We start from the raw sequence: 26444 nt of genomic DNA, 5'->3' as shown, positions 1-26444 counted from the left end.
ATTGCTGGGAGGGATTCGAGTCATACCACTTGTGTTTTTGGCTTTATCAGCAACATGTTGAGCGTATAAACTGCATGACATGTTTGTCTACATATGCTACTATAATCTTAATATGAAGAAATTTCATTTGCTTGAAAATGTTTAACACAGACATTTATTCATTTGTGAGGATAAATGGATTGCTGAATGAGCAATACATCCAAAATATTGCCTTTTTTCTGTATGTGGTTAAATTTACACTGCTTTATTCATATTGTTACATGAATCACAATTGCTTGTATAGTCTATTCATGCATGTGTCTTCATTCTAAATGTATGTAACTTGATAAAATGGTGTTGTTTCTTTATTATTGTCTTTATTGCACATGGTAAATAGTCATGCCACCCAGCCTTGCAGGTGATATAATGAATTTCATATGAAACACACTGAGTATTCCTGAGTAGTCTGGTGTGGATGTCATACAGCTTGCAGGCATCTTCTCAGCAAAAGTCCATGGTGAGGGAACAGGCCAGAGAGGTTCGACTGGCTGAGGAGGGGGCGGAGACGGATCGGGCTCGCCATGCATCTCCAGGGGAGGATGGCCAAGAGGAGCCAGACCTTTCCACACTCACTCTGGCAGAGAAGATGGCACTCTTCAATCGCCTAGCACAGCCATCCAGCCATGGCCCTCGGGCCAAAGGAGACACTCGTGCACGCAGAAATAACAGCCGGTACCAGACTCAGCCAATCACACTTGGGGAGGTTGAACAGGTACATACCATGTCTCTCCCTTCATTGAACAATTAAACCATTCCTAATCATGTCTCAAATAAGAATTGTATCAGTTGACTTTACTCCTATGTAATTTAAATCATGAAATTAAGCAAGTTTGGGTATGCACATACTCTAAAAAATGCTGGGTTGTTTCGACCCAATTTGGGTCAAATATGGACAAACCCAACCGGTAGGTTAAAAATTTAATATTCACAGACTAGTCTATATCGCGATTTGAGTAAAGAATTTAAGAATACAGAACTTGCCATTCACAATCCTCGGCTTGAACCTCAAAATGAAAATGAAACCAGTTGCACTCTTCCTCTGAGGCAAATGTTTCCAGCATTATTCCTCACTGCGTCTCAAAACGATGAAAAGTACACACATCTGATTAAACTTGATGCTTTTTTTTTTTGATGACAACAGGCATCGTTGACTGTTTACATGGATCGCCTCAGAATTTGCCTTTGAATAATATGCGTTCTCCGTAGGCTGATAATGAGGTGACTCGTAAACGACTGACATCTCTCTCTTTTCAAACAGATTACATAAACAGAGACTATTTGTATTTGACTTACATTTTTAAAACCTGACATTTCAATGTATGTCTCTTGTTTGTGTGAGAAGTATTCTATAAGTTACAGTTCATTTTCTGAGGAGTATCAGAATGGACTTCATTGAGAGACATGGCAGATCACGCATCCTGTTAGTTTTCTTTATTTTGAGAGTACACAAATAAAAGAAGACATTTCAGAGTTTTGAATGATGTATAACTTTTCTGCAAGTCCAAAATCAATAAAGTATTTTGAGACTCTTTCACACTGGTGGTATCGCCAATGTGACCGCCGACCCCAGGGAGTTTATTTAAAAATTTAACCCAGTGGCTGGGTTTGTCCGTATTTGACCCAAATTTGGGTTGAAACAAGCCAGAATGTTTTAGAGTGTGCTTTTTGCCATATAGTGTATGTCAAATAAATACTGGAGGTGAAGAGAAAAGACAACAAAAAACAATGAAGCTCCAAAGCAACAAAGATTAAGAAGTCATAAGCTACATCCAAAATCGCACACTCTGAGTACTATAGTTTTTTTGTTTGTTTTTTGAATATGTCACGACCATTAAAAAGAATGTAGTATGAATGTGTATATATAGTATGAATGTTTGTAGTATGAATGTAATCCAGACGTATGACATGCATCCGTTGCATCGCTTCTGCCATTCACAAATCCTATCCTGTGGCCTCACAACTTTTTAATTTTATTGTGGGAAGTATGCATATTTGGATGCAGCTATTATTTAAACTGCTCTCAGTAAATAAAGTTAGTTAATTAATGTTCTGAAGTTATCCAGAGATCCAGAGTGACTCTCAAGCAGAAATTAAAAAAAAAAAAGTCTCATTAGACACACACTTTATTTTAAATTTGACTGTAAAGTGAAAATGAGTGTTTGAGGGATGAAAGTACAGTCTATCCCCACAGCTTAAACATTGAAAGATGTCTTTCCACAAATTTTCAAAATTTCCACAAATGTTTTTTAAAAATGTTGATTGAACAATCAACACCCAGGTACACAACGGACATGGTTCTCACTCTCTTACACACAGACACACATGATTGGGCATTTAAAGGGGTTTGTCTCTGATGCAGGATGGTTCTGATTCTGAGATGTTTGACGAGGAATCGGAGTTCACAGAGGATCTGAGTGATCTGGAACATGTGAGGATGCCTGAGTCCTCTAGAATCGTAGATGTTTCATAGAACCCAAGGTTTTACACTGCCTGCAGTAAAACCATTGTCCTGTGTTTTAGAAGCAGTTGTTCTAATGCTTCAGCATATGTCCCTATGTGCCAGTAGGCTGAATTCAGGCATTTCTTTTCAGCATCTTGCTTAGATGTAAATCGTACAAACCCAAGTCTTTAAAAGCCTGTTCACACCAAGAATGATAACTATAAAGATAACTATAACAATAACTACACCAAACATGATAACACTCTGCACCGTAGTTCTGTCCTCTACCGCTTTAAATGCTTGAGTTCTTTAAAGCAAGATGAATTCTGGTTGGCTGTCAATGTTTTTATCATTCATCAGCTGGAAAAAATTGTTTTGAAAGTGATTCCATTTCAATGATATTGTTTCTCTGTGCTGTTATTGTGGTGTGGACTCTTCTGTTCTTTTAAATGTATCGTTATCCTTACAGTTATCTTCCTTGGTGTGCTGCTATGAGTGTAGTTCCAGATTGCTGGTAACTCGAGTATAGGCTTTGCAGTCTTTGTGCTTTTGAAATATAACTGAGAAATGTTAACAGATAAAATGTTTAGTCTTTCTTTAATGATTGTGGTAATGACATATTGATAATTGGGATGATGCTGTGTTGTTTTATTTATATATCAGAAAAAAACATACAAAAGCAGTCACTGGGGTGGTACACTTTCAAAAGATACTAATATGTACCATCTAGGGGTAAATAACATACAAAGGCACTGTGTATGTGTGAATGTGTATATATATATATATATACTGTACATGTACTGTGTTACTTACTAATTTGAACAAGAATCAAGGCTTATATACTGAACATTTGGAAATATGCGATAGGTGGAATCTCGCAACATAAACAGTCCTCTCATGACCAATTAGAGGACAGTTTTACATACCATGTGATTTGAATAAACACATTTTGGGTATGTTTTAAAATGTTGAAGCAAAATGGACAAAGAAAATGCTACATTGTAACAATTTACATTTCTGTTTCAGAACAAAGCAAACAATCTACAGGTCTGAAAATGCCTTAATTGAAAGAGTTTTCTTGTGTACAATCAAATATTTTTTTGGTTTGCATCAATCAAGTAAACAATTAAATAAAAATGTAAAGTGAAAAGTGAAAATCAAAACATGTACCTTTAATTTTCAAAGAATTTGTCTGCTACATTAAATAATAATGGGCATTACCACAGCTAAAAATATACACCAACCAAAAACAAAAAAAAAGAACAAAAATTTCCATTACTGTAAATACACTAAAAAATAACTGTAAAAAATGAAAAATTTACACAGTAAAATACAATTTTCCATTGAAACATTATACCATAAAACATTCTGGGTAATATTTGACATTTTAAGGAAAGAGGCCTCAAATGACAAATAATATTACCCAGAATGCATTGTTTTTATGGTATATTACGGTTTCAGTGGAAAACTATTTTAATGTGTAAATTTTAGGGTTTTTTTTACACTTGATGTCAGGTAATTTGCTAAATTATTACTTTATTTGGAAGTCAGTGTTCTTGTTCTGAATGCAAACTACAGCTCTGCCTAATGCCGTGCTGACACAGTAGAGTTGAAATTTTATTGATCGTGTCTGTGACTCAATGTGTCTGTTTCTGAGTGCCTGATGGGAACAGTCGGGTTCAGCGTATAAAGGGCATGGCTTTGTGAATGGTTTTGTTATTGGCTGATTTGATGCCTGCCTTTCAGCTACAGGAAATGCACTAAGTCAGCCTCTGATTAGTCAGCATGATTGACACATGTGTTCTGATGAACTGTTGTTGAATGTGCTGTTTCCTGCCCATGCTGACTCACTTTTTGTTCTCATCCCATCCCTCTCACTTTCCCCTCAACCTACAATCTTGCTCTTATCTTTCTCTCTCTTTCTCACGCTGTTCACTCTCATATCCTTCCATCCTTTCCTTCTACTCTATTTCCTATGATACCATCTGCTCCTGTCCTCCATCCCTCTCTTTTGTTGTCCTCTTGTAGCTGCAGCCTGCAGGTGGAGCTCGTTTTGCGTCCACCTCTTCCTCAGCCCTGAGATCCTCCACTGTTTCCACTGAACATGCTGGGGACATACACTTGACCATGTCCAGTGTATCTGGCCCTGCCTACTATGAGCAGACCCTCTCCCCACCTCACCACCCTCAACCTGCCCAAGAGATCCAGACACACCAGAGCCCAGATGTGTCCTCTGCAACCCAAAGAGAGATGATTGTATTGAGCATGGGGAAGAGGAAGCTCCCCTCTCCAGAGAGCATGAAACAGACACCACACGCTCAGCCGGCCAGAGACTGGGAGGAGCATAAAGGGCACAATAAGGCTCTGGTGACCTCTCAAGACCTTTCAGAAACAGATGGAGAGCACAAGTCAAAGGCAGCCATGTCAGGTAGAGGAATATTGATGGTGTGTTTGATTGTGTTTGAAGTGTCATTTTTTTTTCTCCTCGACCGGTTTCTGTACTTTTGTCTTAGTCACTCATTTGATGCAATGTGTGAAGATTTACTGGTAAATAGTAACATGTATACAAAGATGCATGAACAGGATGGTGACGTATCATCCGATATATTATTATATTATATTATATTATATTATATTATATTATATTATTATATTATATTATATTATATTATATTATATTATATTATATTATATTATATTATATTATATTATATTATATTATATTATATTATATTATATTATATTATATTATATTATATTATATTATATTATATTATATTATATTATATTATATTATATTATATTATATTATATTATATTATATTATAAATCATTTGCTTATTTAGTTTTAATTTAATCTTACCTCTCTTATAAGATGAGCCCCTAATGTTAGGTCCCAACTATCATCAGATATTTGCTCAATTTGTTAAATATATCTGATATCATTCTTAATAATTTACACTACCAAGGAAAACTTTGGGGTTAGTAAGATATGTTTTTGAAATAGATTATTACTTGTATTACTTTAGAATGCATGGCATTGTTCAAAAGTGACAGTAAAGACATTTATAATGTTACAGAAGATTTCTATTTCAAATAAGTATTGAGCAGGCTCAGCTCAACTGTTTTCAACATTGATAATAATAAGAAATGTTTATTGAGCACCAAATCAGTTTATTAGAATGATTTGTGACACTGGATGTTTTTACTGTATTTTTGATAATAATAAATGCAATAAATGCAAATAAATGAAGCCTTGGTGAGCATAAGAAACTTCATTCAGAAACAAAAGTTGCATTAATTAAATATAGTAAATCAAATGTTCAATTTAAAATTGTCTCAATCACAATCTAGGGGGGGAAAAATGTGAAAGATGAGTTATGTTGAATTACTAAATGCTAATTCCAGTTAATTATCATTTAAAATAACACTATAACCCGTAGGGGCTTTTTCTGCATCTTACCCCAAGGGTCTAACTCTTTTAAACAGGAAAAAATATGAATATAATTAATTACCGTGCCTGCAAATCTCCATCAACAAAAAAGCATTAAAACATTTAGATTTAGTTACATGCGGCTAAGTGGAAATTAAAGTTCATTTTGCCCCATCTACAATTCATAGAGTCATGTACTTTGTTTTATCAGAGATGGCTTGTTATGATGATTTCCTGCACATGTCAGCTGTACATGTGTTCTGTGCTGATATCAGTGTGACATTACAAACAGATAGGTGTGGATAGGATGTGATGTGCGTCTCTTCTGTGGCATCTTCCTGTTTTGTGTCTGTCATGCAGGCTGGTGGTTTAAAGTTTTCTCCCTCTGTAAAGACAAAGATGTCTGTGTAAGCCACATGGTGCACAGCATGAGCAACAAAGCTTCCCTTTATGATTAGAAACTGACACTCACTTCCTGTTTAGCAATTCATTACTTTGTGTGTATTCACATGCTTACGTGAGCATCAACTCTTGACAGGACTGAATGTGTGTGAAAAAGTGTGGCTGTGTTTGTGGGTGTATGTCGTGGCTCCGCCTGTCAATGGGCTGATCGTATCACAGGAGCTGCTCTAACCCTTTCCTGTGTCTGTGTTCAACAGATCTTCCTGTGCACACAGCCACAGTACGTGCCACGGCAGCTGTATCACACGGCTTATCCTCATTACAGAGTGGCTCTCTTGCACAACACGCGCACGCACAGACACACGCAGAGTCAGCCGGACAACTTCTAGAGGACGACAGGAGAGAAGAGGAGCAGGACACGGACTTTAAAACAGAGGAAGGAGAAAAACTCTCAGACATCATGTCTGCCAGGCAGATGTCCATCAAAGAGAGGTCAGTGAATGAAAGTGTGAGAGATAGTTTGTTATTGTTTTTTTTTTTTTTTGGAAGTCAGCCAGCAGGATGTTAATGATTTTATGGTCTTTTGAATAGGAAAATGTATGTTGAACTATAGATGTATATTGAAAATGGTTATTCCTCCATCTTTGTATAAAGCAAGACATTTGAAAATTGTATAAAATGAGACTGGCTTAGACTTTTCAGAGTGTAAGTGTTCCACTTTGACTCTATTTGTGGAAAGTAGGTTGCACTGTGTGTCTTTTGAATATATGTCAATTGAATATAGGCGCATTGTCCTTTCCATTTAGATTGAGAGCTAGGATAAAAATTACATTAAAAAATGGAAACGTATCAGATGCTTAAAGTCCTTATTCAACATTTTTGACTTAAAAATAGTTCATTGTTGATAGAAACGATGTTGCGGTAATGTCTTCGTGCTGCCTGACTGCATCCTTGTGTTGTGGTCTGACATTAAGCATACAGATGAAGAGAGACAGAGTCTAGTTCAGTGTAACTCTATATTGTGGCCCGTATTTGCATTGATTGGTTTGTTTATTTATTTTAGTCAGATCTGTACTACTGTGTCCAGTTCGAGATCAAAGTATTGTGTAACTGATGGGTAGTTGTCTGCTGCCATAGGAAGCAATCTGACGCAAGCTGGTTAAATTGATCAATAATGACATGATGAAAGCCACTCATCTGTATGCATATACAAATATGTACCCACACTGGAACTTAAATGAGTGTGAATGAGCATGAAAAATGCCTGTTTGTTGTTGTTGTTGTTGTTGTTTTCCACAGAGATATATTTGCAGTATAATTGTCTGTTTGTCATGGTTTGTCAGGAATTGGTTGTACAATCCTAATCTCAATTTTTAACACACCTACTTTTTATTTAATATACCATTTTTTTTTTATATATACCATCATTTTTTTTTTTTACCATTATTTTAGAATAATAGCTTACATACCGTAAGTAGACTTTTTTTTTTTTCTTCACTATCGGGTCTTTTTCATCCATTAAAATGTAAATAAATGTTTTTGTGAAGAAATTCAAAAGTAAGATAAATTCAAATGCATCTACAAAATTAATTTTAAGCATTTAAAATGTTAAATATTTTTTAGATCATAAACTCAAATGTGTTCATAAAGCAATGCATTTAGGAATTAAGAAGGCTACAAGACTTCATATGATTCTGTCTCTTGCAGACTGGCTCTATTGAAGAAGAGTGGAGAGGAAGACTGGAGGAACAGGATAAATAAAAAACAGGATGTGGTGCAGGTTGCTGTGTCTGAAAGACACGCCCAGCTATGGGAAGTGGAGCAGAGCTTCAAGAAGAAGGTAACCTCTGAACCTTGAACTGTCTCACCTGTCCATACAGGTCATATGTCACTGTTCAGTATCTAATTTCATATATTATGCATATTGAACAGCTGTTGTGTTAGGTTGATGAATATCATCTTGTACTGTCAGCTCTAGGTGATGCAGAGCAAATATCGTGCATCTTATTAATTGTGTGATTTTAGTACTTTTGTTTGCATTTGTTGCATAGTTCAACATTTCAGAAGAGAAGAGACTTTGTGCAGTTGAGTAACTCTAAACAAAGGGAGTCCGATCCTGCTCCTGGAGGGCCACTGTCAGGCAGAGTTTATCTCCAACCCCAATTAAACACACTTGAATCACCTAATTAAGGTCTTACTAGGCATACTAGAAACTTCCAGGTTTGTTGAGGCAAGTAGGAGCTGAACTATGAAGGATAGTGGCCCTCTAGAAACTGAGTTTGGACATCCCTGCTCTAAACAGAGAAGGTTGTGTGCTATCCATTATTTTGTCTTCTTGTATTATTTCTCTCTGTTCTGTCCTTTCTATTTGCATGGTCTTGTGGAGGTGCATTGGTTGTATTCACAATGATATTTGTTTCTCAAGAACACTAATTTGCACTAATTCTGTTTGCTCAGTGCAAGTTGCCCCATTTACATTTAATTAAATTAGGGATGCACCGAAATGAAAATTCTGCAGGATGCACTTATATAATAATAATATATTTATTCAAACTTATTTAATAATAAACGCTCAAATAGCTAAAACTGAGTTGTACAAACATTTAAATTGCACATAAGGCAGTTTTATATCAGCTTTATAATAACTTTGAATTTTAAACATTTAAGTGAAAATAAACTGTAATAGACAAACTTACAGGTAAAGTAAAAATATTATGAATATGTAATATAGTGCATTTATTTAGAAAAATGCTCTTCTCTAGAGTTATTTATTCTAGCTAACTAATGAGTTTATGGACATTTGAAAAACTTTCTTGACATTGTATAGCATACAAGCCATTTTATTGACGTCTTTCTCCGGTTGAAACACTGATTGAGCGATTACATGAGACTGGATTCATTCCAGTAAGTTGTAATGTATCTTTCAGCAGACCTTTTGATGTTCACCCATGTTTATTTCATAATGTAGTAAAGAGGAGATGAGATTATTTGTTCACGTGCGCTTGATCCGTGCTGCCGCTACAGCGATCTGTCACGCCATATTAAAGAGGTCCAAAAATACATTTATTGTTTGTATTTCAAAAACAGACAGAATTTTAAAGTTGACTTTGCTTCATAGAAAAAGTAACAACGTTTTATGTGATTATTGGATGGCAGGCACGCTGAAAATGTTTAGTAAAGTTTTGTTCACGCATCCTTTACCATCAGAGAAACTCAAATTAAACGTCTGTTTTGGTCACTGATATCCAATATCATTTCGGCCCGAAACCGGAAATATCAGTTTCGGCCGAAAATGTACGGTAGCCGAAATTTCGGTGTATCACTAATTTAAATGGTGTACACTTTGTGACTGTTTCATTGTTTATCATGTTTGGAAATTATCTAATTTATATATCTATATTATATTATATATATAATTTATGAATCCTTAACTTATAGAGACTGGCATTAGAAAATAATTTTAGTTACAGCACAAATGTTAGTCCCAGAGCATTAACTGGTGATTTTTTTTTTTTTTTTTTTTTTTTTTGGTTTTTGCTTTTTGCTTTTTGCTTTTTGCTTTTTTGCTTTTTTGCTTTTAGTTGGGATAGTAGGGGTCAGTTGGTCATCGTGCATGTGTACAATCATCTTTGTAGCAATATTATTCTGGTTTATTAGTATGTTTGATACAGTATCTGTTCTTAACTTGCATGGATCTCTGTCTTTCTACCACTTCACTTCTTTACTGCATGTTTTTGTGTTTTTATTGTTATAATATTATTTATTATAATAAAAAAAATTTTTAAAATCTTTGCATGCTTGATAGTAATTCTCTAGTGCAGTGGGTAATGGGGTGAGGTTTCACGTGCCTTTCTCTGTTTGGATTTTGGATTGTTTCAGTCACTTCATTGCTGGTTGTGAGTGTTGTAATGTGATAACATCACTTGCCATATGCTAGTTCAGAGAAGGGAATTGGCTATCATTATATACAATATTCAGCTGCTGATCTGGCAGATCAGATTTTGTAATGAATCTCAATTTCTTAAGTAATGAAGGTGACAGAAGAGAAACTTCAAGTTGGCATGAAATGAAAATCCGCACAGTCTATTTTCTTAATGTTTTTGATCTTATTGTGAATGATTTATCAATAAATGTTACTTTTTTTTTTTTTTTTACCTCATAATTTTGAATGAAAACATAATTTGTTCTTCTGGTGAAGCGACAGACTTCTCTTTGGTGACACATGCCAGACTTCTCTAGTCATTTAGTCTGCTTAAACCCCACCCCTTTCTTACGGTCGACTACAAGCGTAACTGAGGCCAGCTAGTAAAGTGCTGTGCAGATAAACCTCACTCCCCTGTCCTCAAGAAATGCTGCTAGCAAATAATGCCATAGGCTGCAGTCTTTAACTTCCTTTAAGTGTGGCTGCCTCCCATGCCGGTGACACTGGTTCGAATCCCTCTTGAAGCGGTGCGAGTAGGACCCGTTACACAAGCTTGCATTCAGATCTGCCTCCATCCAATCAACAACTGATGGATAGAACCTGCCCTGCATTTTTTTCCACCATTAATATGATTCATGTACGTCACATTACATAAAAAAAAAAATCTGTCGCTCGCTGCTTCTGTTTTATTGTGACTTTAAGTACTTTATATAGTTTTTCATTCTGAGTTAACAAATGAGATTGCAATAATATCAAGAATCACATTATTTATTTTTATAATTAATGCAGTTTGCATCTTATTTATTCCTCACAGTAACCAGATTCAATGTAAAGTTTAATATCCAAGCTTTAAGTAGGGGGTCATTTCTCCCGTTTATTTCACCCCTTTCTCTAGGATGATGGGATGATAGATGACTTTGCTGTGTCTGATCAACTCTGGGTAAGGCTGTTGGCCGTTCGCCACCATGCTAACAGACTTAGCAAGGGTATTGCCAGTGTACGAGGGTTATGATTTTGTGTTTGTATTTGATTAATCCTTGACCTTGTAATCATGGTGCTGTCCGTGTGCTGTCCTGGTTTTCCTGACCTTGTCATCAACTCAGGATGAGCCAGTTGCTTGTGGTGGTGATTTTATTTGCTTGGTTCTCTTACATTACTACCATGGTGACGGTATGAATATTGCAATGACAAAAAGTGTTTTCTGTTTTATTTTAACAGCCATTTTGGTGGCTTTGTCAGTTTACCCTGTGGTGACTTCACAGTTGTGGTGTGGTATTAACTGCCTTGTTCAACCACCCTTATAGATAGGCTACAGCCTTTTTAGGTAGCTTTAGTCAGTTAGCTTTAAATTTTACTCCCTTTTTTAGTCTATATTGATCGGCCACCTCTGGGACCATATAAGTTAAACAGTTAAAATTTAAAATGCACTGTAATATATTTATTTATATTAATGCATATGCCCACCAATTTCTCTTGCACTTTTCATTGCGGTTTCTCTTGAAGCTGCTTCATTGACAGCAGATAGTTTGGAGAATGTTTTGAGTTTTGGAGATTCAGGGTGGTTGTATGAGGTTGGTGGTTGAGTGTTGTACTCTAGATTTGACCATAGCATTCTAGCAAATTACTTTGATGTCATGTGTCCTGTGGTTATTTAGATGTGGTAATGTGTCTAAGACTAGACCATTGTCACCTGCCAGATGTCTGTCCCTTGACTTCCTCTTCATTCCCTCCTGCTTTGTCATATGCCTCTCCATCTTTTGTCTTGATTCCCCTCTCTGTCGTGTAGGATCCTGTCTTTTCCTCCTCCTTTTCATGTGCATCTGAACCACTGGATCAAATAGCAATCCTCCCCAAGGTGAGCAAGAACACCCACCCAATGTAAGCTCTCCTCCATATTCCACCCTCTGATACTGATAATCCGCCTCTTTTTTTCCATTTTTAATTTCTACACTGTACAAAATGTACATAAATGGTAAAAAAAAAAAAAAGAAAAGAAAAAAGAACTATAACTCTATTAAAAAAAAGACATTTTAAAGATAACAGATATGATGTTAAGCACAGGCTTCTGTGAACATAATTTCACTTTTTAAAAAAAATAGGTTGAGTACACATACTTTTTGCTTTAAGTAAACAATTGTTACTTTTTCACTGTATATTTTATATTATATATATGTATTACTTAAATCATTATGCACAAAATTACAGTTACGTTGTATTTTACATCCATATTTGATAACTTAAACATTTTGTTCAAATACCTTTTCACCCATTTTCTCTTTCATTATCTGTAGGACTCTTATTATATTTCTTGAAGTCTAAGAAATTACATTCTTGTATTTCTTTGATTTTTCTTTGATTTGATAAGCACTCTTGACTGCTTTGTTCTTGCCTGCTTGACAATTTCTTGTCTTCTTTCATGAAGTGGCTGAAGTCCATAAAACACTCTGAAGAATGTCTGTTTTCTTTGTTATTTTAATACCTTTAAAACTTTAAAGTATAGTTCACCCAAAAGTGAGAATTATCCCTCGATTTACTCACCCTCTAGCCATCCTAGGAGTATATGACTATCTTCTTTCAGACAAACACAATCTGAGTTATATTATAAAATATCTCAGCTCTTCCAAGCTTTATAATGGTAGTGAATGGCACTGCTGATTTTGAAGTCCAAAAAAGTGCATCCATCCATCATAAAAGTAATCCACATGGCTCCAGGGGGTTAATAAAGGCCTTCTGATGCAAAGCAATGGGTTTTTTTGTAAGAAAAATATCTATATTTAAATCTTTAAACTAAAATAACTACAGTAGCTTCCAGCAGATGGCCCATGCGAATCGATTTACTCCAAAAGAGTAGCCTCTGACCCAATGCATTAAGCAATGATGAACGCGGAAGCGCAGAGGATAGAGCAAAACAAAACACTGGTCATGAATTAGAAGTCTAAAACCTGAATTTTTAAAGAGAAATATCTGAGGATTTCAATATAAGAGAAGAGGAGCTTGAGTTGTTGGTCAGCCCTGTTTGTTTAAACCGTGAGAGGCATCTAAGCTTACCATTCATTACCATTATAAAGATTGGAAGAGCAAGGATATTTTTTTAATATTTGCCACCTAAGATGGCTTGAGGGTGAATAAATCATAGGATAATTTTAATTTTTGGGTGAACTGTCCCTTCAACTCTTGGAAACTCTTGATTTTTAAATTGCATTGTATGTAACTCTACCCGTCTTCATTATCATATAGGATACTAAAGCCTATATAATTATAAAACAACTATTATTGACTGTAAATCTAAATGAGGAGTCTTTAACAGGACAGCTGTGAAGTCTCAAGTGAAGCATCATCTTCCTCTTTCTATTAATAAGAGCCTCTCTAGTCTAGGATGCATCCTCTCACATTTCATCCTTTCTTTCCATTCTTTTCTCATCCCTCTCTCTTCCCGTCTGTCTTCCTGCTCTTCCCTCCGTGTGAAGGCTACCCCCCTGCCCGTGCAGGTGGATGAGCGTCACCCCTGGAGACGGAAGGTGCCTCTCACCCTCAAACACACATCCACTATTCCTCCATAACACAACACTGAGACTGTTGTTGTAATGTATGTAAATGTATGTTGTGTTTTTGTGGAGTGTTTTTTTTTTTTTTTTTTTGGAGTCGGTTAGCTAGCTATTTTCGCTATATATAAAACTTTAAGGCTTTTGGATTAGTTTTTTTTTTTGATGGTTAATATTAGGAAAACAGCTCAGTGTGTAAATGTGTTAATTTACACTTCACGATTGTATTTAATTATTGTTTTGACTAAATCTCTTAAGGTGTTGTTTCTCACTAATTTCATAATTGTAATATCAACTAAAGATATTTAAATTTTTACACTTTATTTTAAGGCGTCCATGTTACAGTGTAATTATACATTGTAGTACTGAGTAATAATAAACTACATGCACTTACTATAGGGTTAGAAATAAGAGTGGTTGCGTGTAATTATGCACAATTTATTGTAATTACTATAGTAACTACATGTAATGTGTAACAAGGACACTGTAAAATAAAGTGTTACCAATTAAACTTGCAGAAGTGTGAAAAAAGTTGCCCTGACAATGATGTAAATGCTCAGATGCTTAATGTAGTTTCTCCTTTGGCATCTCAGAGGATTGGAAATGAGGTTGCGGAGAGCCAGCGGATTGATCGAGTAGAGATGTCTATTCAGGAACGCATGAAACTCATCACTGCACAAGAGGATGCGTGGAAGGTCAAAGGTTACAGAGCAGCCAATGACTCCACTCAATTTACAGTGGCTGGCCGTATGGTTAAAAAAGGTCAGTGAAAAATGCACACATTCATATGTATTGCTTCACTGCAGTGACACAGTTTGGGCCTTAATGATGTATTTTTTTGTACTGTGTGGACAAACATGTTGAAAATGGTTTTACTTTGTAACAATGTGCAGTTAAGAACAATGTACCCTCTGTTTTCTCTTTCCCAGGCCTGGCAGCCCCTTCTGTTCTCACAAATCCAGTGCAGTCCCCTCTGTCCTCTAAAAATAAGAATGCCTCCCATACAATCTCAAAGCCACATGAAGGTGAGAAACCATACTCAGCTTGTATCATTTCCTGGTCCCACTACTTTTTCTTCCAGTCAGATTTCCTGTCTTCTTTCTTCTATGTCTGTCAGTATATATTTTTATCACTGCTGTATTTTCTTCTGTAGAGATTGAAGTCAGACAGGACATGAAGCTGGAGTCAGATAAGAAGCTGGAAAAGTTGGAGTCATTCCTTGGTCGTCTCAATGGTAAAGGTTGGTATCATAAGAAAATGTGTGATGAACCTTAGAGATAAAATATTTTCTCCTATATCAACTTAATAATGTATGAATTCCTATACATTTCTTAGTTTCAGGACTTCAGGAGGCCACAGTTGCAGTCACAGAGAAGTCTGTTAAAGAGGTCATGACTCTGGATGATGAGACCTTCGATAAGTTTTATCGACACACAGAGGATATAGCCAAGATTACCAGCAGTGTGGAAATCAATGACGATTTTGATGACATCTTTGGAGTGGAGCTGCCCAGGTAAAGCCAAACGAAGTGTGGCTATTAGATTTCAGTATCATCTCTGTAGCAATAACTAACCAGCCATATTTTGTCTTATTGACAGTTAAGTGATCTATTTACAACTTGAAAATAAACAAGACTGAGATTGAGGAACTAGTTCTGAAACATTATTTGATAACTTGTCTCTGGTATATATTTTTAGGTTGACCTCAGAGATGGTGCAACACAAGCGGGCGGTACGACCCAACAGAAACGTTCAGTCATCCAGAAACCCTCTGAAAATGCTAGCTGTCCGGGAGGACATAAGACACGAATACACAGAACAGAGGCTAAACATTGGCCTTCTGGAGAGCAAGAGGATGAAACAGGAAAAGAGTGAGTGATAGGAGGTGGAGTAGTCAGTTCGTGAACACACTATATGCACATTTTGCCAGTATTCACACATTTATAATCTAGTTCTGTTGGGACCCTATTTCAGTCAGCCAGTGTATCTGACCTACATTTCAGTTCAGTTTCCTGCTGTTTAGTCAGTGTGATGCTGACAAGAGTCATGTCTTCATTGTGTAAACGTTTAAATGAATACATAAAACTGACACTCTCATGAATGGGTACTTCTACATTAAGTCTATAAATGTCATTTTGGCTCACTCAGTGTTCATTCATGAAAGGCATTCATGAAACACTAGTAGAATATAATTATGGCACTAAAAAAAACAATAAAGATGTCGATTAGCATAACAGCATATATATTTTATTTACAATAAATACAACTAATAAAACTAGAAAATTATTTTACTTGGTTGAAAACTTATGAACAGCAACTTTTAATTAGAAATATTTTCTACAAAAAAAAGATAAAATTCTGCATAGGGATTCAAATTAATCAGTGAATCATTTTTGAACATTTTGCTTTAAACAACCCACCCAAACTAACACAAACCGCTCCTAATGTAAATGTTAATGATTGTGATATGCTAAAGCTCATACTGTTGCACTCTCGCATTCTTTTTCTCTCACTCTCTCTTTTATAGTGAATAAGAACAGCGGTTTCTCTGAGGTTGCTCTTGCTGGATTGGCCAGTAAGGAAAACTTCAGCAGTGTGAGTCTGCGAAGTGTGAATGCCTCTGAGCAGAGCTCCAACAACAGTGCCATGCCCTATAAAAAACTCATGCTCATTCAGGTCAAAGGTGAGTGACAGTGACAACAACAGCTGTTTGTGATAGAAGTAGAGGGCTCCTTTTACAGAAGTCAATATTCATCATCCATTCTGACCTTGTTTGGGCACAGCTTTTATAATATGAAGTATGTTTGATATAAAGAAAAATGGTCTCTGATTAGAAGCCAGCCATATAGGCTACGTTTACACTGTCATTTTTTTGGGATTGACAACCGCGTTTACTTAAAGGTGTGAGTCATGAAATGTCCAGTTCAAACAGCAACTTACTGTAGTGTCTCGAATACCGTCTGTATGAACATGCAACGGGAATCAAGCCCATATTCTCTTAACTGTAACCACAGGGAAAGTGTGTAATATCAAAGATGTAATATCACTGTCCATAAAACTGAAAGTCTTCTGAAAACTGAAACTGAAAAACCGTATTCTGTTGCTGTCTGAACGTGGCCATAGTGTGTGCTGTATCTGTGTTCCTGTAGAGATGTACTTATTTGGCAGTGAGACAGCCATGAATGGTGTTGTTTATTTAAAAGTAATAGGGAGAACTTCTGTCCTCATGTCGCATGAGACCAGAGGCCTCATGTGTAAAACTTTCTGTAGATTTCATCCTAAAAGTGTGCATATGCACAAAAGTTAGATTTTGTATACGCACAAAAGTTTTCAGATTTATAAAACCATGTGTAATTCAGAACCTGTGCAAAATTCCATTTATAAAACCCAGTCAGCAGAAGATTGTGTGTCTATGCATCTCCACCCTGTCTCCTCCCCAAAATAACCATATATGGAGCTTACAGCGCCTAGTTTTACTATGCATAACGTCATTTGCATATCAGTTCCATGTATATTCCCATCCATGTGACATGTTTAAAGGTACAAGACAGTAGGAAAATATGAGATACAGACTATTTTTGTTCTCATTCTTTTCCACTGGTCAAATAGCATTTTTAATTGTTTTAAACAAATCAAATTTATGCCTATAAGGTAAACATATATTTTAGAATGTTTATATATTTTTAATGGAAACAGAAAGGCCTTAGTTTTGCATTGTAAATTATTGTCTGACTTGGTCCGTCACTGACAAAATATTAAAAAAATAAAATATGCATATCTTATAAATCCTTGCAAACCATTAAAACATAGCATGCCACAGGGAAAGTGTTCAAAAGCAGTGCATCCACTACACAAATCTTTATTTAAATTCATATAAAAGATGTTGTAACTTCTGGATAATGATTTCATGTAATTTCAGTGCTTAGCTCCATTAAAGAGAGTGGCATATTTAACTAAATTTGGAAATGGAAATGTTTAAAATCCTTCTATTTACTTCATTACTTCGCTCACTCCAGTAAAAGAGTGCATACGCACGATCTAGAGTGTCCGTACAGTTTATTTTTTATAAATCCCAATATGTGCATGGAAAATTGAGTACGCACATTTCAATGCCTTTTTGTGCGTACATAATGTTTATACATGAGGCCCCTGCTACTTTTGTTATGGGGACTGCTGGTGTAGAATGTAGAATGACTGTAGATACCAATTCCTCATAAGGCCTCCCTCTCAATCTAACCCCACCTGCATGTTCCCAAAACAACATTCTACACTTCCCTTAATCAAAACAGAGAGAAAGAAACCAGATAGGTTTAATGGAGAGAACAACATGTGAGCAGTCCAAGAACAACAGCATGTTATGTCCAACTGTAGTAATGTTCTGCTAACCAGAACATTGCAATATTATATTGTATTGTATGATAACATAATTATCCTCTGAGTTTGAAATTTAACCAAGATAATGCTGTACAGTCAAAGCAAATTACTTTTTTTTTTTTTTTTTTTTCCTGACATTAGGGGGTTTAGCTTGTGACTTATTATCCCAATTTCTCTGTGCAATTTAATTAGGTCGTCGGCACGTTCAGACCAGACTGGTTGAGCCTAGAGCTTCCTCTTTGAACAGTGGTGACTGCTTCCTCTTGATCACACCCCATCATTGCTTCATCTGGATTGGAGAATTTGCAAATGTTATCGAGAAGGCCAAAGTGAGTGTGTCCTGCTGCATGTATCAACAAACACACACATTATCACTTTAACTTTGCTTAATCTCTAGCTGGTAGCAGTGTTGCTAATGTTGAATAATTAAATCTAATTAAAGCTAAATAAAACTATTAAAAAAAACAAATAGAAATGACAATAGCTCATAAATGAAAATGAAAATGGAAAATATTAAATTAAATTAAATATTATTATAAATTAATGATATATATATATATATGAATAAATTTATTATAAATTAAATATTATTTATTAAATATAAAGTTAATTCAAGCTATTAATAAATACTATAATAGTATATAAATAATACTAAAGTAACACTAGCTGTTAGTGCTAGATGTCAATATTAGTTGCCCATATCAAAAGTATGTTGGTTCTCAGTTGATTTTGTTACAGTTAAACATGTCATATCCTGTATTCTGCCTTAGTGTTTTCAGTACTATTCATAGATTGGTGAGTCCCCCACGTGGAGGAAATAAACAGAATTAACCACAAAGGAAATGTATTTTTGTACGGGAAGCAAGAGGTGAATTGTAAAAGCTCCTGTGTCTCTCTCACACATGACTTTCTTCTATTGTTAAATCTAGACTGCAGGTCATTGAACTCTGAGTTTGACCTACATCTTACCATCTTACCTTACTATAATGTGATGCTCATTTTCTTAAATGTATAGAAAAGTTTTTTTTTTAATTGTAATAATTTAATGAGCATGTACATACATTATATTTGTGGTGCAAATGAAAATTTGGTGTTTGTATCAATCGTGCAGGCTGCAGAGTTGGCCACGTTCGTTCAGACCAAGCATGACCTGGGATGCAGAGCCTCATATGTGCAGACAATTGAGGAAGGTGCCAACACTCACACTCATGCTGCCAAAGAGTTTTGGAAGATTCTCGGCGGCCAAGCCAATTATCAAGGTGAGATATTCTAGGTCTCATCTGCTGACAATTCTTTGAACAGTTTTATTTTTGTACACAAGCATAATAAGGAATGTTGCCATATAATGACCTTTACTTACTGTAGCCCTTCTTAATATGGCCAACTGTACCCTACAGCTGCTGGCACTCCAGAGGAAGATGAGTTCTATGAGACTGCTGTCGTAGAAACCAACTGCATCTATAGGCTCATGGAGGACAAACTCGTTCCTGATGACGACTACTGGGGTCGAGTCCCTCGCTGCTCCATGCTTAACTCTAAAGAAGTACTTGAAAATCATACATGCATGCATATTGATTGATTGATTGATTGATTTATGATGGATTGGTTGATTGATTGTGACTAATTTACACTTTAATCAAGATACAACCTACAGTTTTGCATACTTGAAGCAGGAAAGGTGAATAACTTGCTTTAGAATATTTAGTCATTTTTGGTATGATTTTTAAAAACTAAAATAACACTGATATTTTCTTCTTCAAATATCAGCCACCTCAGGCTAATATCTGAATATTACATTACAATACATACTAACAGGGCTTGACAATTGTTTTGCTCACCAGCCACTGTGGCTAGTGGTTTTCCAAAGTTACTAGCCACTCAGCAATTTCAATGGGCACAATTTTGACGTTGATACCATGGGGAAAAACTGCCACATACAGTAGATATTTTTATCATCTCATAATTTCATTCTCATAATAGTTATCTCATAATCAGCAGGTATTTTAGGCTGCTGTCACTTTAAGACCTGACACATGGATCCATATACTGATACACATGTGTTAAAACATAACTGACTGTGTTTACCTGAATACTCGCCAAGACTGGCATTTTGACATTATTTTGTGTGTATTTGACTGTTTAAAGGTTCCCTAGAATAAAAAAATTTATTTACCTTGGCATAGTTGAATAACAAGAGTTCAGTACATGGAAAAGACATACATTGCTTCCTCCTTATTATATAAATCTCATTTGTTTAAAAGACCTCTGGAAAACAGGCGAATCTCAACATAACACCGACTGTTACGTAACATTAATATGTATCATTAATATGTATGCCCCCAATATTTGCATATGCCAGCCCATGTTCAAAGCATTACACAAGGGCAGCCAGTATTAACGTCTGGATCTGTGCACAGCTGAATCATCAGACTAGGTAAGCAAGCAAAGACAATAGCGAAAAATGGCAGATGGAGCAATAATAACTGACATGATCCATGATAACATGATTTTTTTAGTGATATTTGTGAATTGTCTTTCTAAATGTTTCGTTAACATGTTGCTAATGTACTGTTAAATGTGGTTAAAGTTACCATCGTTTATTACTATATTCACAGAGCCGTCGTTATTTTCATTTTTAAACACTTGCAGTCTGTATAATTCATAAACACAACTTCATTATTTATAAATCTCTTCAACAGTGAAGCATAAGCCCGTTAGCCATGGAGTACTATTAAACTCATTCAGAATCAAATGTAAACATCCAAATAAATACTATACTCACATGATCCGATCCATGCATGCAGTATGCATGACAAACATCTTGTAAAGATCCATTTGAGGGTTATATTTAGCTGTTTGAACTTTATGCACTGTATAACTGCACTTATAGTTGAGAGCTCGGGAGGGCAGTGAGCGAGAGATTTAAAGGGGCCGTGCAGCCTGAATCGGCACATAGTTAATAATGCCCCAAAATAGGCAGTTAAAAAAATTAATAAAAAAAAAAATCTATGGGGTATTTTGAACTAAACTTCACAGAAACATTCAGGGGACACCTTAGACTTATATTACATCTTTTGAAAAGACGTTCTATGGCACCTTTAAGCGTTATAAACAGCGAAAAACAACTCCATTTAGTACTGAGAGGTGGCTTTATGCTCACAAACTTTGGATGTGAGCACAAAATCTGCAAAAAACGAGTAAAATTATGCGCAATACGCAGAATCCAAAGGCGAAATTAAACCTTGTAACCTCAACAATATTCATCCGGAGCAAATGAAACAAGTGAGTGAGGGGAAGCGGGTTTGTATGTCAACTCGCTGTCAGAAAGATGAGAGAGTGAGAAACGCAGCTGGTATAATGTGTCTATTCTGCGGAAAATGAGTATTGGAAACGTATTTCAGTAACGATATGTATCAAAAATCAACGTTTTTGACAACATTGCTCTTAGTTTATGATTTCAGATGCCTTTTTAAACTACAATTGAAAAATGTATATTTAGGCTATATATAAAATTTACCCACCAAAGTGGTTAGCAGGAGTGACTGCACGCCACTGCTTACTGAAATCCACCCGCATTTAGCGCATTGGCGGGTGTTAATGTCAATCCCTGCATAACAATATGGTCAGCAATATATTGTGCAACTATGCTAAGTGCTTGACTATATAATATAAACTAAATTAAGGGGAAGGCTAATTCAACTGTGAACCAACTTTTTATTTTTGTTTGACATCTAGGTGCTGGTGTTTGATTTTGGTAGCGAGGTCTACGTATGGCATGGTAAGGAGGTGACGCTGGCACAGAGAAAAGTGGCTTTTCAGCTGGCAAAGCACCTGTGGAATGGCACCTTTGACTATTCCAACTGTGATATTAATCCTCTGGACCCTGGAGAGTGCAACACACTTATACCCAGGTACAGAACAGAGCTAAATATGTGCTGAGGCTCTGCTGATGCCTATTGTTTTATCATAGATCAAGTTTTGGCACTTGTGACCTTTTAAAGCTCATTCACAGAGGCCTCTCGGGTCAGAAGTGTGTTATTGTTGCTTAACTTGCTACACCTGTCAAAACAACAGCTTAGTAATCTCAGTGTTCATAAACAGACTTGAGTTGCCAGCAGAATTTCTGATGCGTCACTCTTAAAATAAATGAGTGCTGTGTTCATGTTTCATGGGTTTGTTCTGTTCTCAGAAAGTTTTATACTTGCTTTTTATGAAACCTCTATGAAATTAAAATAATTATTGTCTTTGCTGAACCTGTTATTAATAGGAAAGGCCAGGGACGACCAGACTGGGCTGTGTTTGGCAGGTTAACTCAGCACAATGAGACTACTCTTTTTAAAGAGAAGTTTTTGGACTGGAGCGACACCAAGAAATCCTCTAAAAAGAATGGTGACGCGCATGTTGTTGAAAACAAGGTAAATTTGCACAGAATAAGTTGTATCTGTACCTCTTTTTTTCTGAAAAGCAAGTATTAATACATTAGATACTCCTGATTATATTTAAAAACATAGCAAATCTTAAAACAGAATGGGTTGGTTAATTTTTTTAGGAGCTTCGGAGCGGGGAATGTCGGCCCTACGATGCATCACTGATGTTGTCAACAGTACGGACGCCAGTCAAGACCGTTCTGGATGGAGTCGATGTCGGACGAGGTTATGGACTGGTGGAAGGTGATGAGGGGCGTAATTTTGAGATCAGCACATTGTCTGTTGATGTCTGGCACATTCTAGAGTTTGACTATAGGTAGGATGAATAATTTTTTCTTTATATGGTAAAACTATTAAATGATTGGATTTTTATATACAAACACTGTCTCTCTTGCTTGTTCTAGTCGATTACCTAAACAGAGCATTGGTCAGTTCCATGAAGGGGACACATACGTGGTCAAATGGAAGTACATGATCAGCACAGCTGGTGAGTTTTATGTTGAAGGTGTGCATAGCAGTGTTGTTTTTGTTAACTAAAACTGTAAAAAAATCATTTCAGGTAATTGAGAGATTTTAGATAAAAAAAAACTTAGAAATTAGAAACATTGCCTTGGTAACTAAAGAAAATAAGTACTAAAATTGCTAAAACAAATAAATTAAAGGTGCCCTCGAATGAAAAATTTAATTTATCTTGGCATAGTTAAATAAAAAGAGTTCAGTACATGGAAATGACATACACTGAGTCTCAAACTCCATTGTTTCCTCCTCCTTATATAAATCTAATTTGTTTAAAAGACCTCCGAAGAACAGGCGAATCTCAACATAACACAGACTGTTACGTAACAGTCAGGATCATTAATATGTATGCCCCCAATATTTGCATATGCCAGGCCATGTTCCCAATATTATGAAAGGCATTAGACAAGGGCAGCCAGTAACATCTGGATCTGCACAGGGGAATCAACAGACTAGGTAAGCAAGCAAGAACAATAGCGAAAAATGGCAGATGGAGCAATAATAACTGTCATGATATCATGATATTTTTAGTGATATTTGTAAATTGTCTTTCTAAATGTTTCGTTAGCATGTTGCTAATGTACTGTTAAATGTGGTTAAAGTTACCATTGTTTCTTACTGTATTCACGGAGACAAGACTGTCGTTATTTTCATTCTTAAACACTTGCAGTCTGTATAATTCATAAACACAACTTCATTCTTTATAAATCTCTCCAACAGTGTAGCATTAGCCGTTAGCCACGGAGCACTGTCAAATTCATTCAGAATCAAATGTAAACAATATAACGGTATACAATACTCACATAATCGGACGCATGCATGCTGCATGCATGACGAACACTTTGTAAAGATCCATTTGAGGGTTATATTAGCTGTGTAAACTTTGTTTATGCACTGTTCAAGGCAAGCGCAAGCTCCGTGGGTGTGGAGCACGAGAATTAAAGGGCCAGCGTACCCTGAATCGGCTCATTTATAATGATGCCCCAAAATGGGCAGTTAAAAAAATGAATTAAAAAAAATCTATGGGGTATTTTGAGCTGAAACTTCACAGACACATTCAGGGGACACCTTAGACTTATATTACATCTTTTTAAAAAAAAGTTCTAGGGCACCTTTAAATGGAAAGTATAAAAAAACTAATAAAAATGACAAAAGCACAACAAAATTACTCAAACTTAAGCTAAAATTAAAATGGAATATACAAATAAATGTTGATTTAAAAATGCTAATAAATACTACATTTATAAATAACACTGGTGCATAGGAGAGAGGATTGTCTGTTGCACTTGGACACTTTATTCCCTGGACACTTTATTTCCACCTTTTTAATATTTTATGCTCATTCTAAAATAAACTGCTTCTCCATGGTCTGATGCTCCACTGTGTCCCCACTGTACAATCATCTATAAATAGCCATAAACCATCTACTCTAATATGATCGCTGTATAAAACCATAAGATACAGTGTGTCTGAACATGTTGTTGCTGGGCTGTTTGATTGCCCATGATCCAAAATTCTGATTTTTATTATTATTTTTTTTGTGCGCAGTTGGCAAGAGGCTGCATTCAGAACGGGTCATTGGTCCAGGGAAGGAGAAATGTTCTTATTTCTTCTGGCAGGGGCGTAACTCCACGGTGAATGAGAAGGGAACATCAGCACTGATGACTGTAGAGCTGGATGAGGAGAGAGGTGCTCAGGTACTTACTATGGATTATTTTATACTTATTATAATACTCATTTTGAATCTTAAACATCTTATTTAGTTTATTATTTAGTTATTATTATTTAGTTATCTTTTTTTTTAATTTTTTTTTTTTAATTATAACTAATCCTCTCTCGCCATGAATATAGCCATAGAAGCTGGCATGGCATTTAGAAAAGATAGAAAAACAATAATACTCATTTTTAGGATGTTCTTAAGCATTTCCTGCACTACCATTCAGAGGTTTGGGGTTTTTTTTATGTTTTTGAAAAAAAATCTCTTATGCTCACCAAGGCTGCATTTATTTGTTCAAAAATACAGTAAAATCATCATATTGTGAAATGTTATTATAATTTCAAATTTGATTTTTTTTTTTTTTTTTTTCCATTTCAATATATAGTAGTCAACATTTGAAGTGGATCAAAACCTTTCATCAAAGTTGTCCTAAAACCTTCTTTTTAGGAAAGCTTAGCTCTTAGGACAACTTTGATGAACTATTTTGATCCACTTGAAATGTTGACTACTGTATTTTAAAATGTAATTTATTCCTGTGATGGCAATATCCTTGATAAAAGAAAGTATACATTTCTTATAAAAAAAAAACATCTAAATGAACTCACCTTTTAAATGGGTAGCGTTCAATCATTTTTTTTTATTAGTTTAGCAGTAATGTAAAAAGCTAAAATATTAGCATAAAAACAATAAATAATCTGTTTAATATGTCTTTTTGCAGGTCCAGGTACAGCAGGGAAAGGAGCCTCCTTGTTTCCTACAGTGCTTCAATGGAGGAATGATTGTTCATGCTGGAAAGAGAGAAGAGGAGGAAGAAAATTCACAAAGTAATCTCTTTTGCTAACTTTACCACATTTTTAGTTTGCATCATTTTTCCATAACCTTCTTAGATTAGTTAAACGGTTAAATCAAAAGACAAATACATCATATTTTGAACATATGGACTGAGAGACTGCTCACTGCACAGCCAATGGGTGGAGCTTAACATCCGGCTCCCCTTCTCTAGACCTAATCAGTGGAGCTAGAAGGTCCAACCACACCCTAACCTTAACCCTATTTCTAAACCTACTGTAATTAGTTTAAACTCTACCCTTTAGATCCACAGAGATGGACCTAGACTAGCTCAAGCTCCACATTTGACCCATTTGGCTCTCCAGTGAGCACCACTTGTATAGGTTGTGTCTAGGGGTACAGCAATGGCCGGAAGTTTCACGATAAAATAACAGTAAATTAATTTGCTACTTATCAGATTGTGTTTTATTAACAACTACACCTACCCCAACCCTAAACCTACCCATACAATAATGCAAATACAGTAATTAAATGACCCAATATTAATTTTGCACATGCCCAGTGTCTGTAGCTGTATCCCTTCTAGTCTTTACCACTTTTATGTGCTTGACCCTATTTCTTTAATGTGCAGATGACTGGCGCTTATACTGTGTGAGAGGAGAGAAACCCATAGAGGGCCATCTGCTGGAGGTGGTGTGCCACTGCAGCAGCCTACGATCTCGCACCTCTTTGATCCTCCTGAACATCCCTAAAGCCAGCATGTACCTGTGGCACGGATGCAAGGCGCAGACGCACACACGTGATGTGGGCCGTACCGCTGCAAACAAAATCAAAGAGCAGTGAG

At 35.9% G+C, this 26444-nt stretch overlaps 1 protein-coding gene across 18 annotated transcripts in view; it reads left to right on the top strand.

The window, feature by feature from the left end:
- The window catches only part of svila (supervillin a), a 79300-nt gene that overhangs the window by 46566 nt on the left and 6290 nt on the right, over nucleotides 1-26444 (top strand). For 11 of the 18 annotated variants that reach the window (XR_010892735.1, XM_067369730.1, XM_067369723.1 and 8 more), the window contains 23 exons: nucleotides 466-751; nucleotides 4508-4907; nucleotides 6572-6806; nucleotides 8022-8154; nucleotides 11132-11176; nucleotides 12023-12091; nucleotides 13704-13754; nucleotides 14372-14540; nucleotides 14708-14803; nucleotides 14932-15018; nucleotides 15114-15291; nucleotides 15476-15648; nucleotides 16305-16460; nucleotides 18344-18480; nucleotides 19263-19410; nucleotides 19549-19694; nucleotides 21887-22062; nucleotides 22419-22566; nucleotides 22701-22894; nucleotides 22983-23065; nucleotides 24643-24791; nucleotides 25530-25635; nucleotides 26232-26439. Coding sequence is in view for 17 of the 18 variants with exons in the window: in XM_067369730.1 (XP_067225831.1) it covers nucleotides 466-751; nucleotides 4508-4907; nucleotides 6572-6806; nucleotides 8022-8154; nucleotides 11132-11176; nucleotides 12023-12091; nucleotides 13704-13754; nucleotides 14372-14540; nucleotides 14708-14803; nucleotides 14932-15018; nucleotides 15114-15291; nucleotides 15476-15648; nucleotides 16305-16460; nucleotides 18344-18480; nucleotides 19263-19410; nucleotides 19549-19694; nucleotides 21887-22062; nucleotides 22419-22566; nucleotides 22701-22894; nucleotides 22983-23065; nucleotides 24643-24791; nucleotides 25530-25635; nucleotides 26232-26439 (3573 nt within the window). In the remaining variant the exon portion in view is untranslated. The remainder of the gene's footprint in view (nucleotides 1-465; nucleotides 752-4507; nucleotides 4908-6571; nucleotides 6807-8021; nucleotides 8155-11131; nucleotides 11177-12022; nucleotides 12092-13703; nucleotides 13755-14371; nucleotides 14541-14707; nucleotides 14804-14931; nucleotides 15019-15113; nucleotides 15292-15475; nucleotides 15649-16304; nucleotides 16461-18343; nucleotides 18481-19262; nucleotides 19411-19548; nucleotides 19695-21886; nucleotides 22063-22418; nucleotides 22567-22700; nucleotides 22895-22982; nucleotides 23066-24642; nucleotides 24792-25529; nucleotides 25636-26231; nucleotides 26440-26444) is intronic. The other 7 variants (XM_067369727.1, XM_067369736.1, XM_067369729.1 and 4 more) reach the window with 3 other exon arrangements.

This window comes from Chanodichthys erythropterus, chromosome 19, assembly GCF_024489055.1.
Source record: "Chanodichthys erythropterus isolate Z2021 chromosome 19, ASM2448905v1, whole genome shotgun sequence".
Taxonomy (NCBI): Eukaryota; Metazoa; Chordata; class Actinopteri; order Cypriniformes; family Xenocyprididae; genus Chanodichthys; species Chanodichthys erythropterus.
Note: the sequence above shows the minus strand (reverse complement) of the source record. Positions and strands in the feature narration are given on the sequence as shown.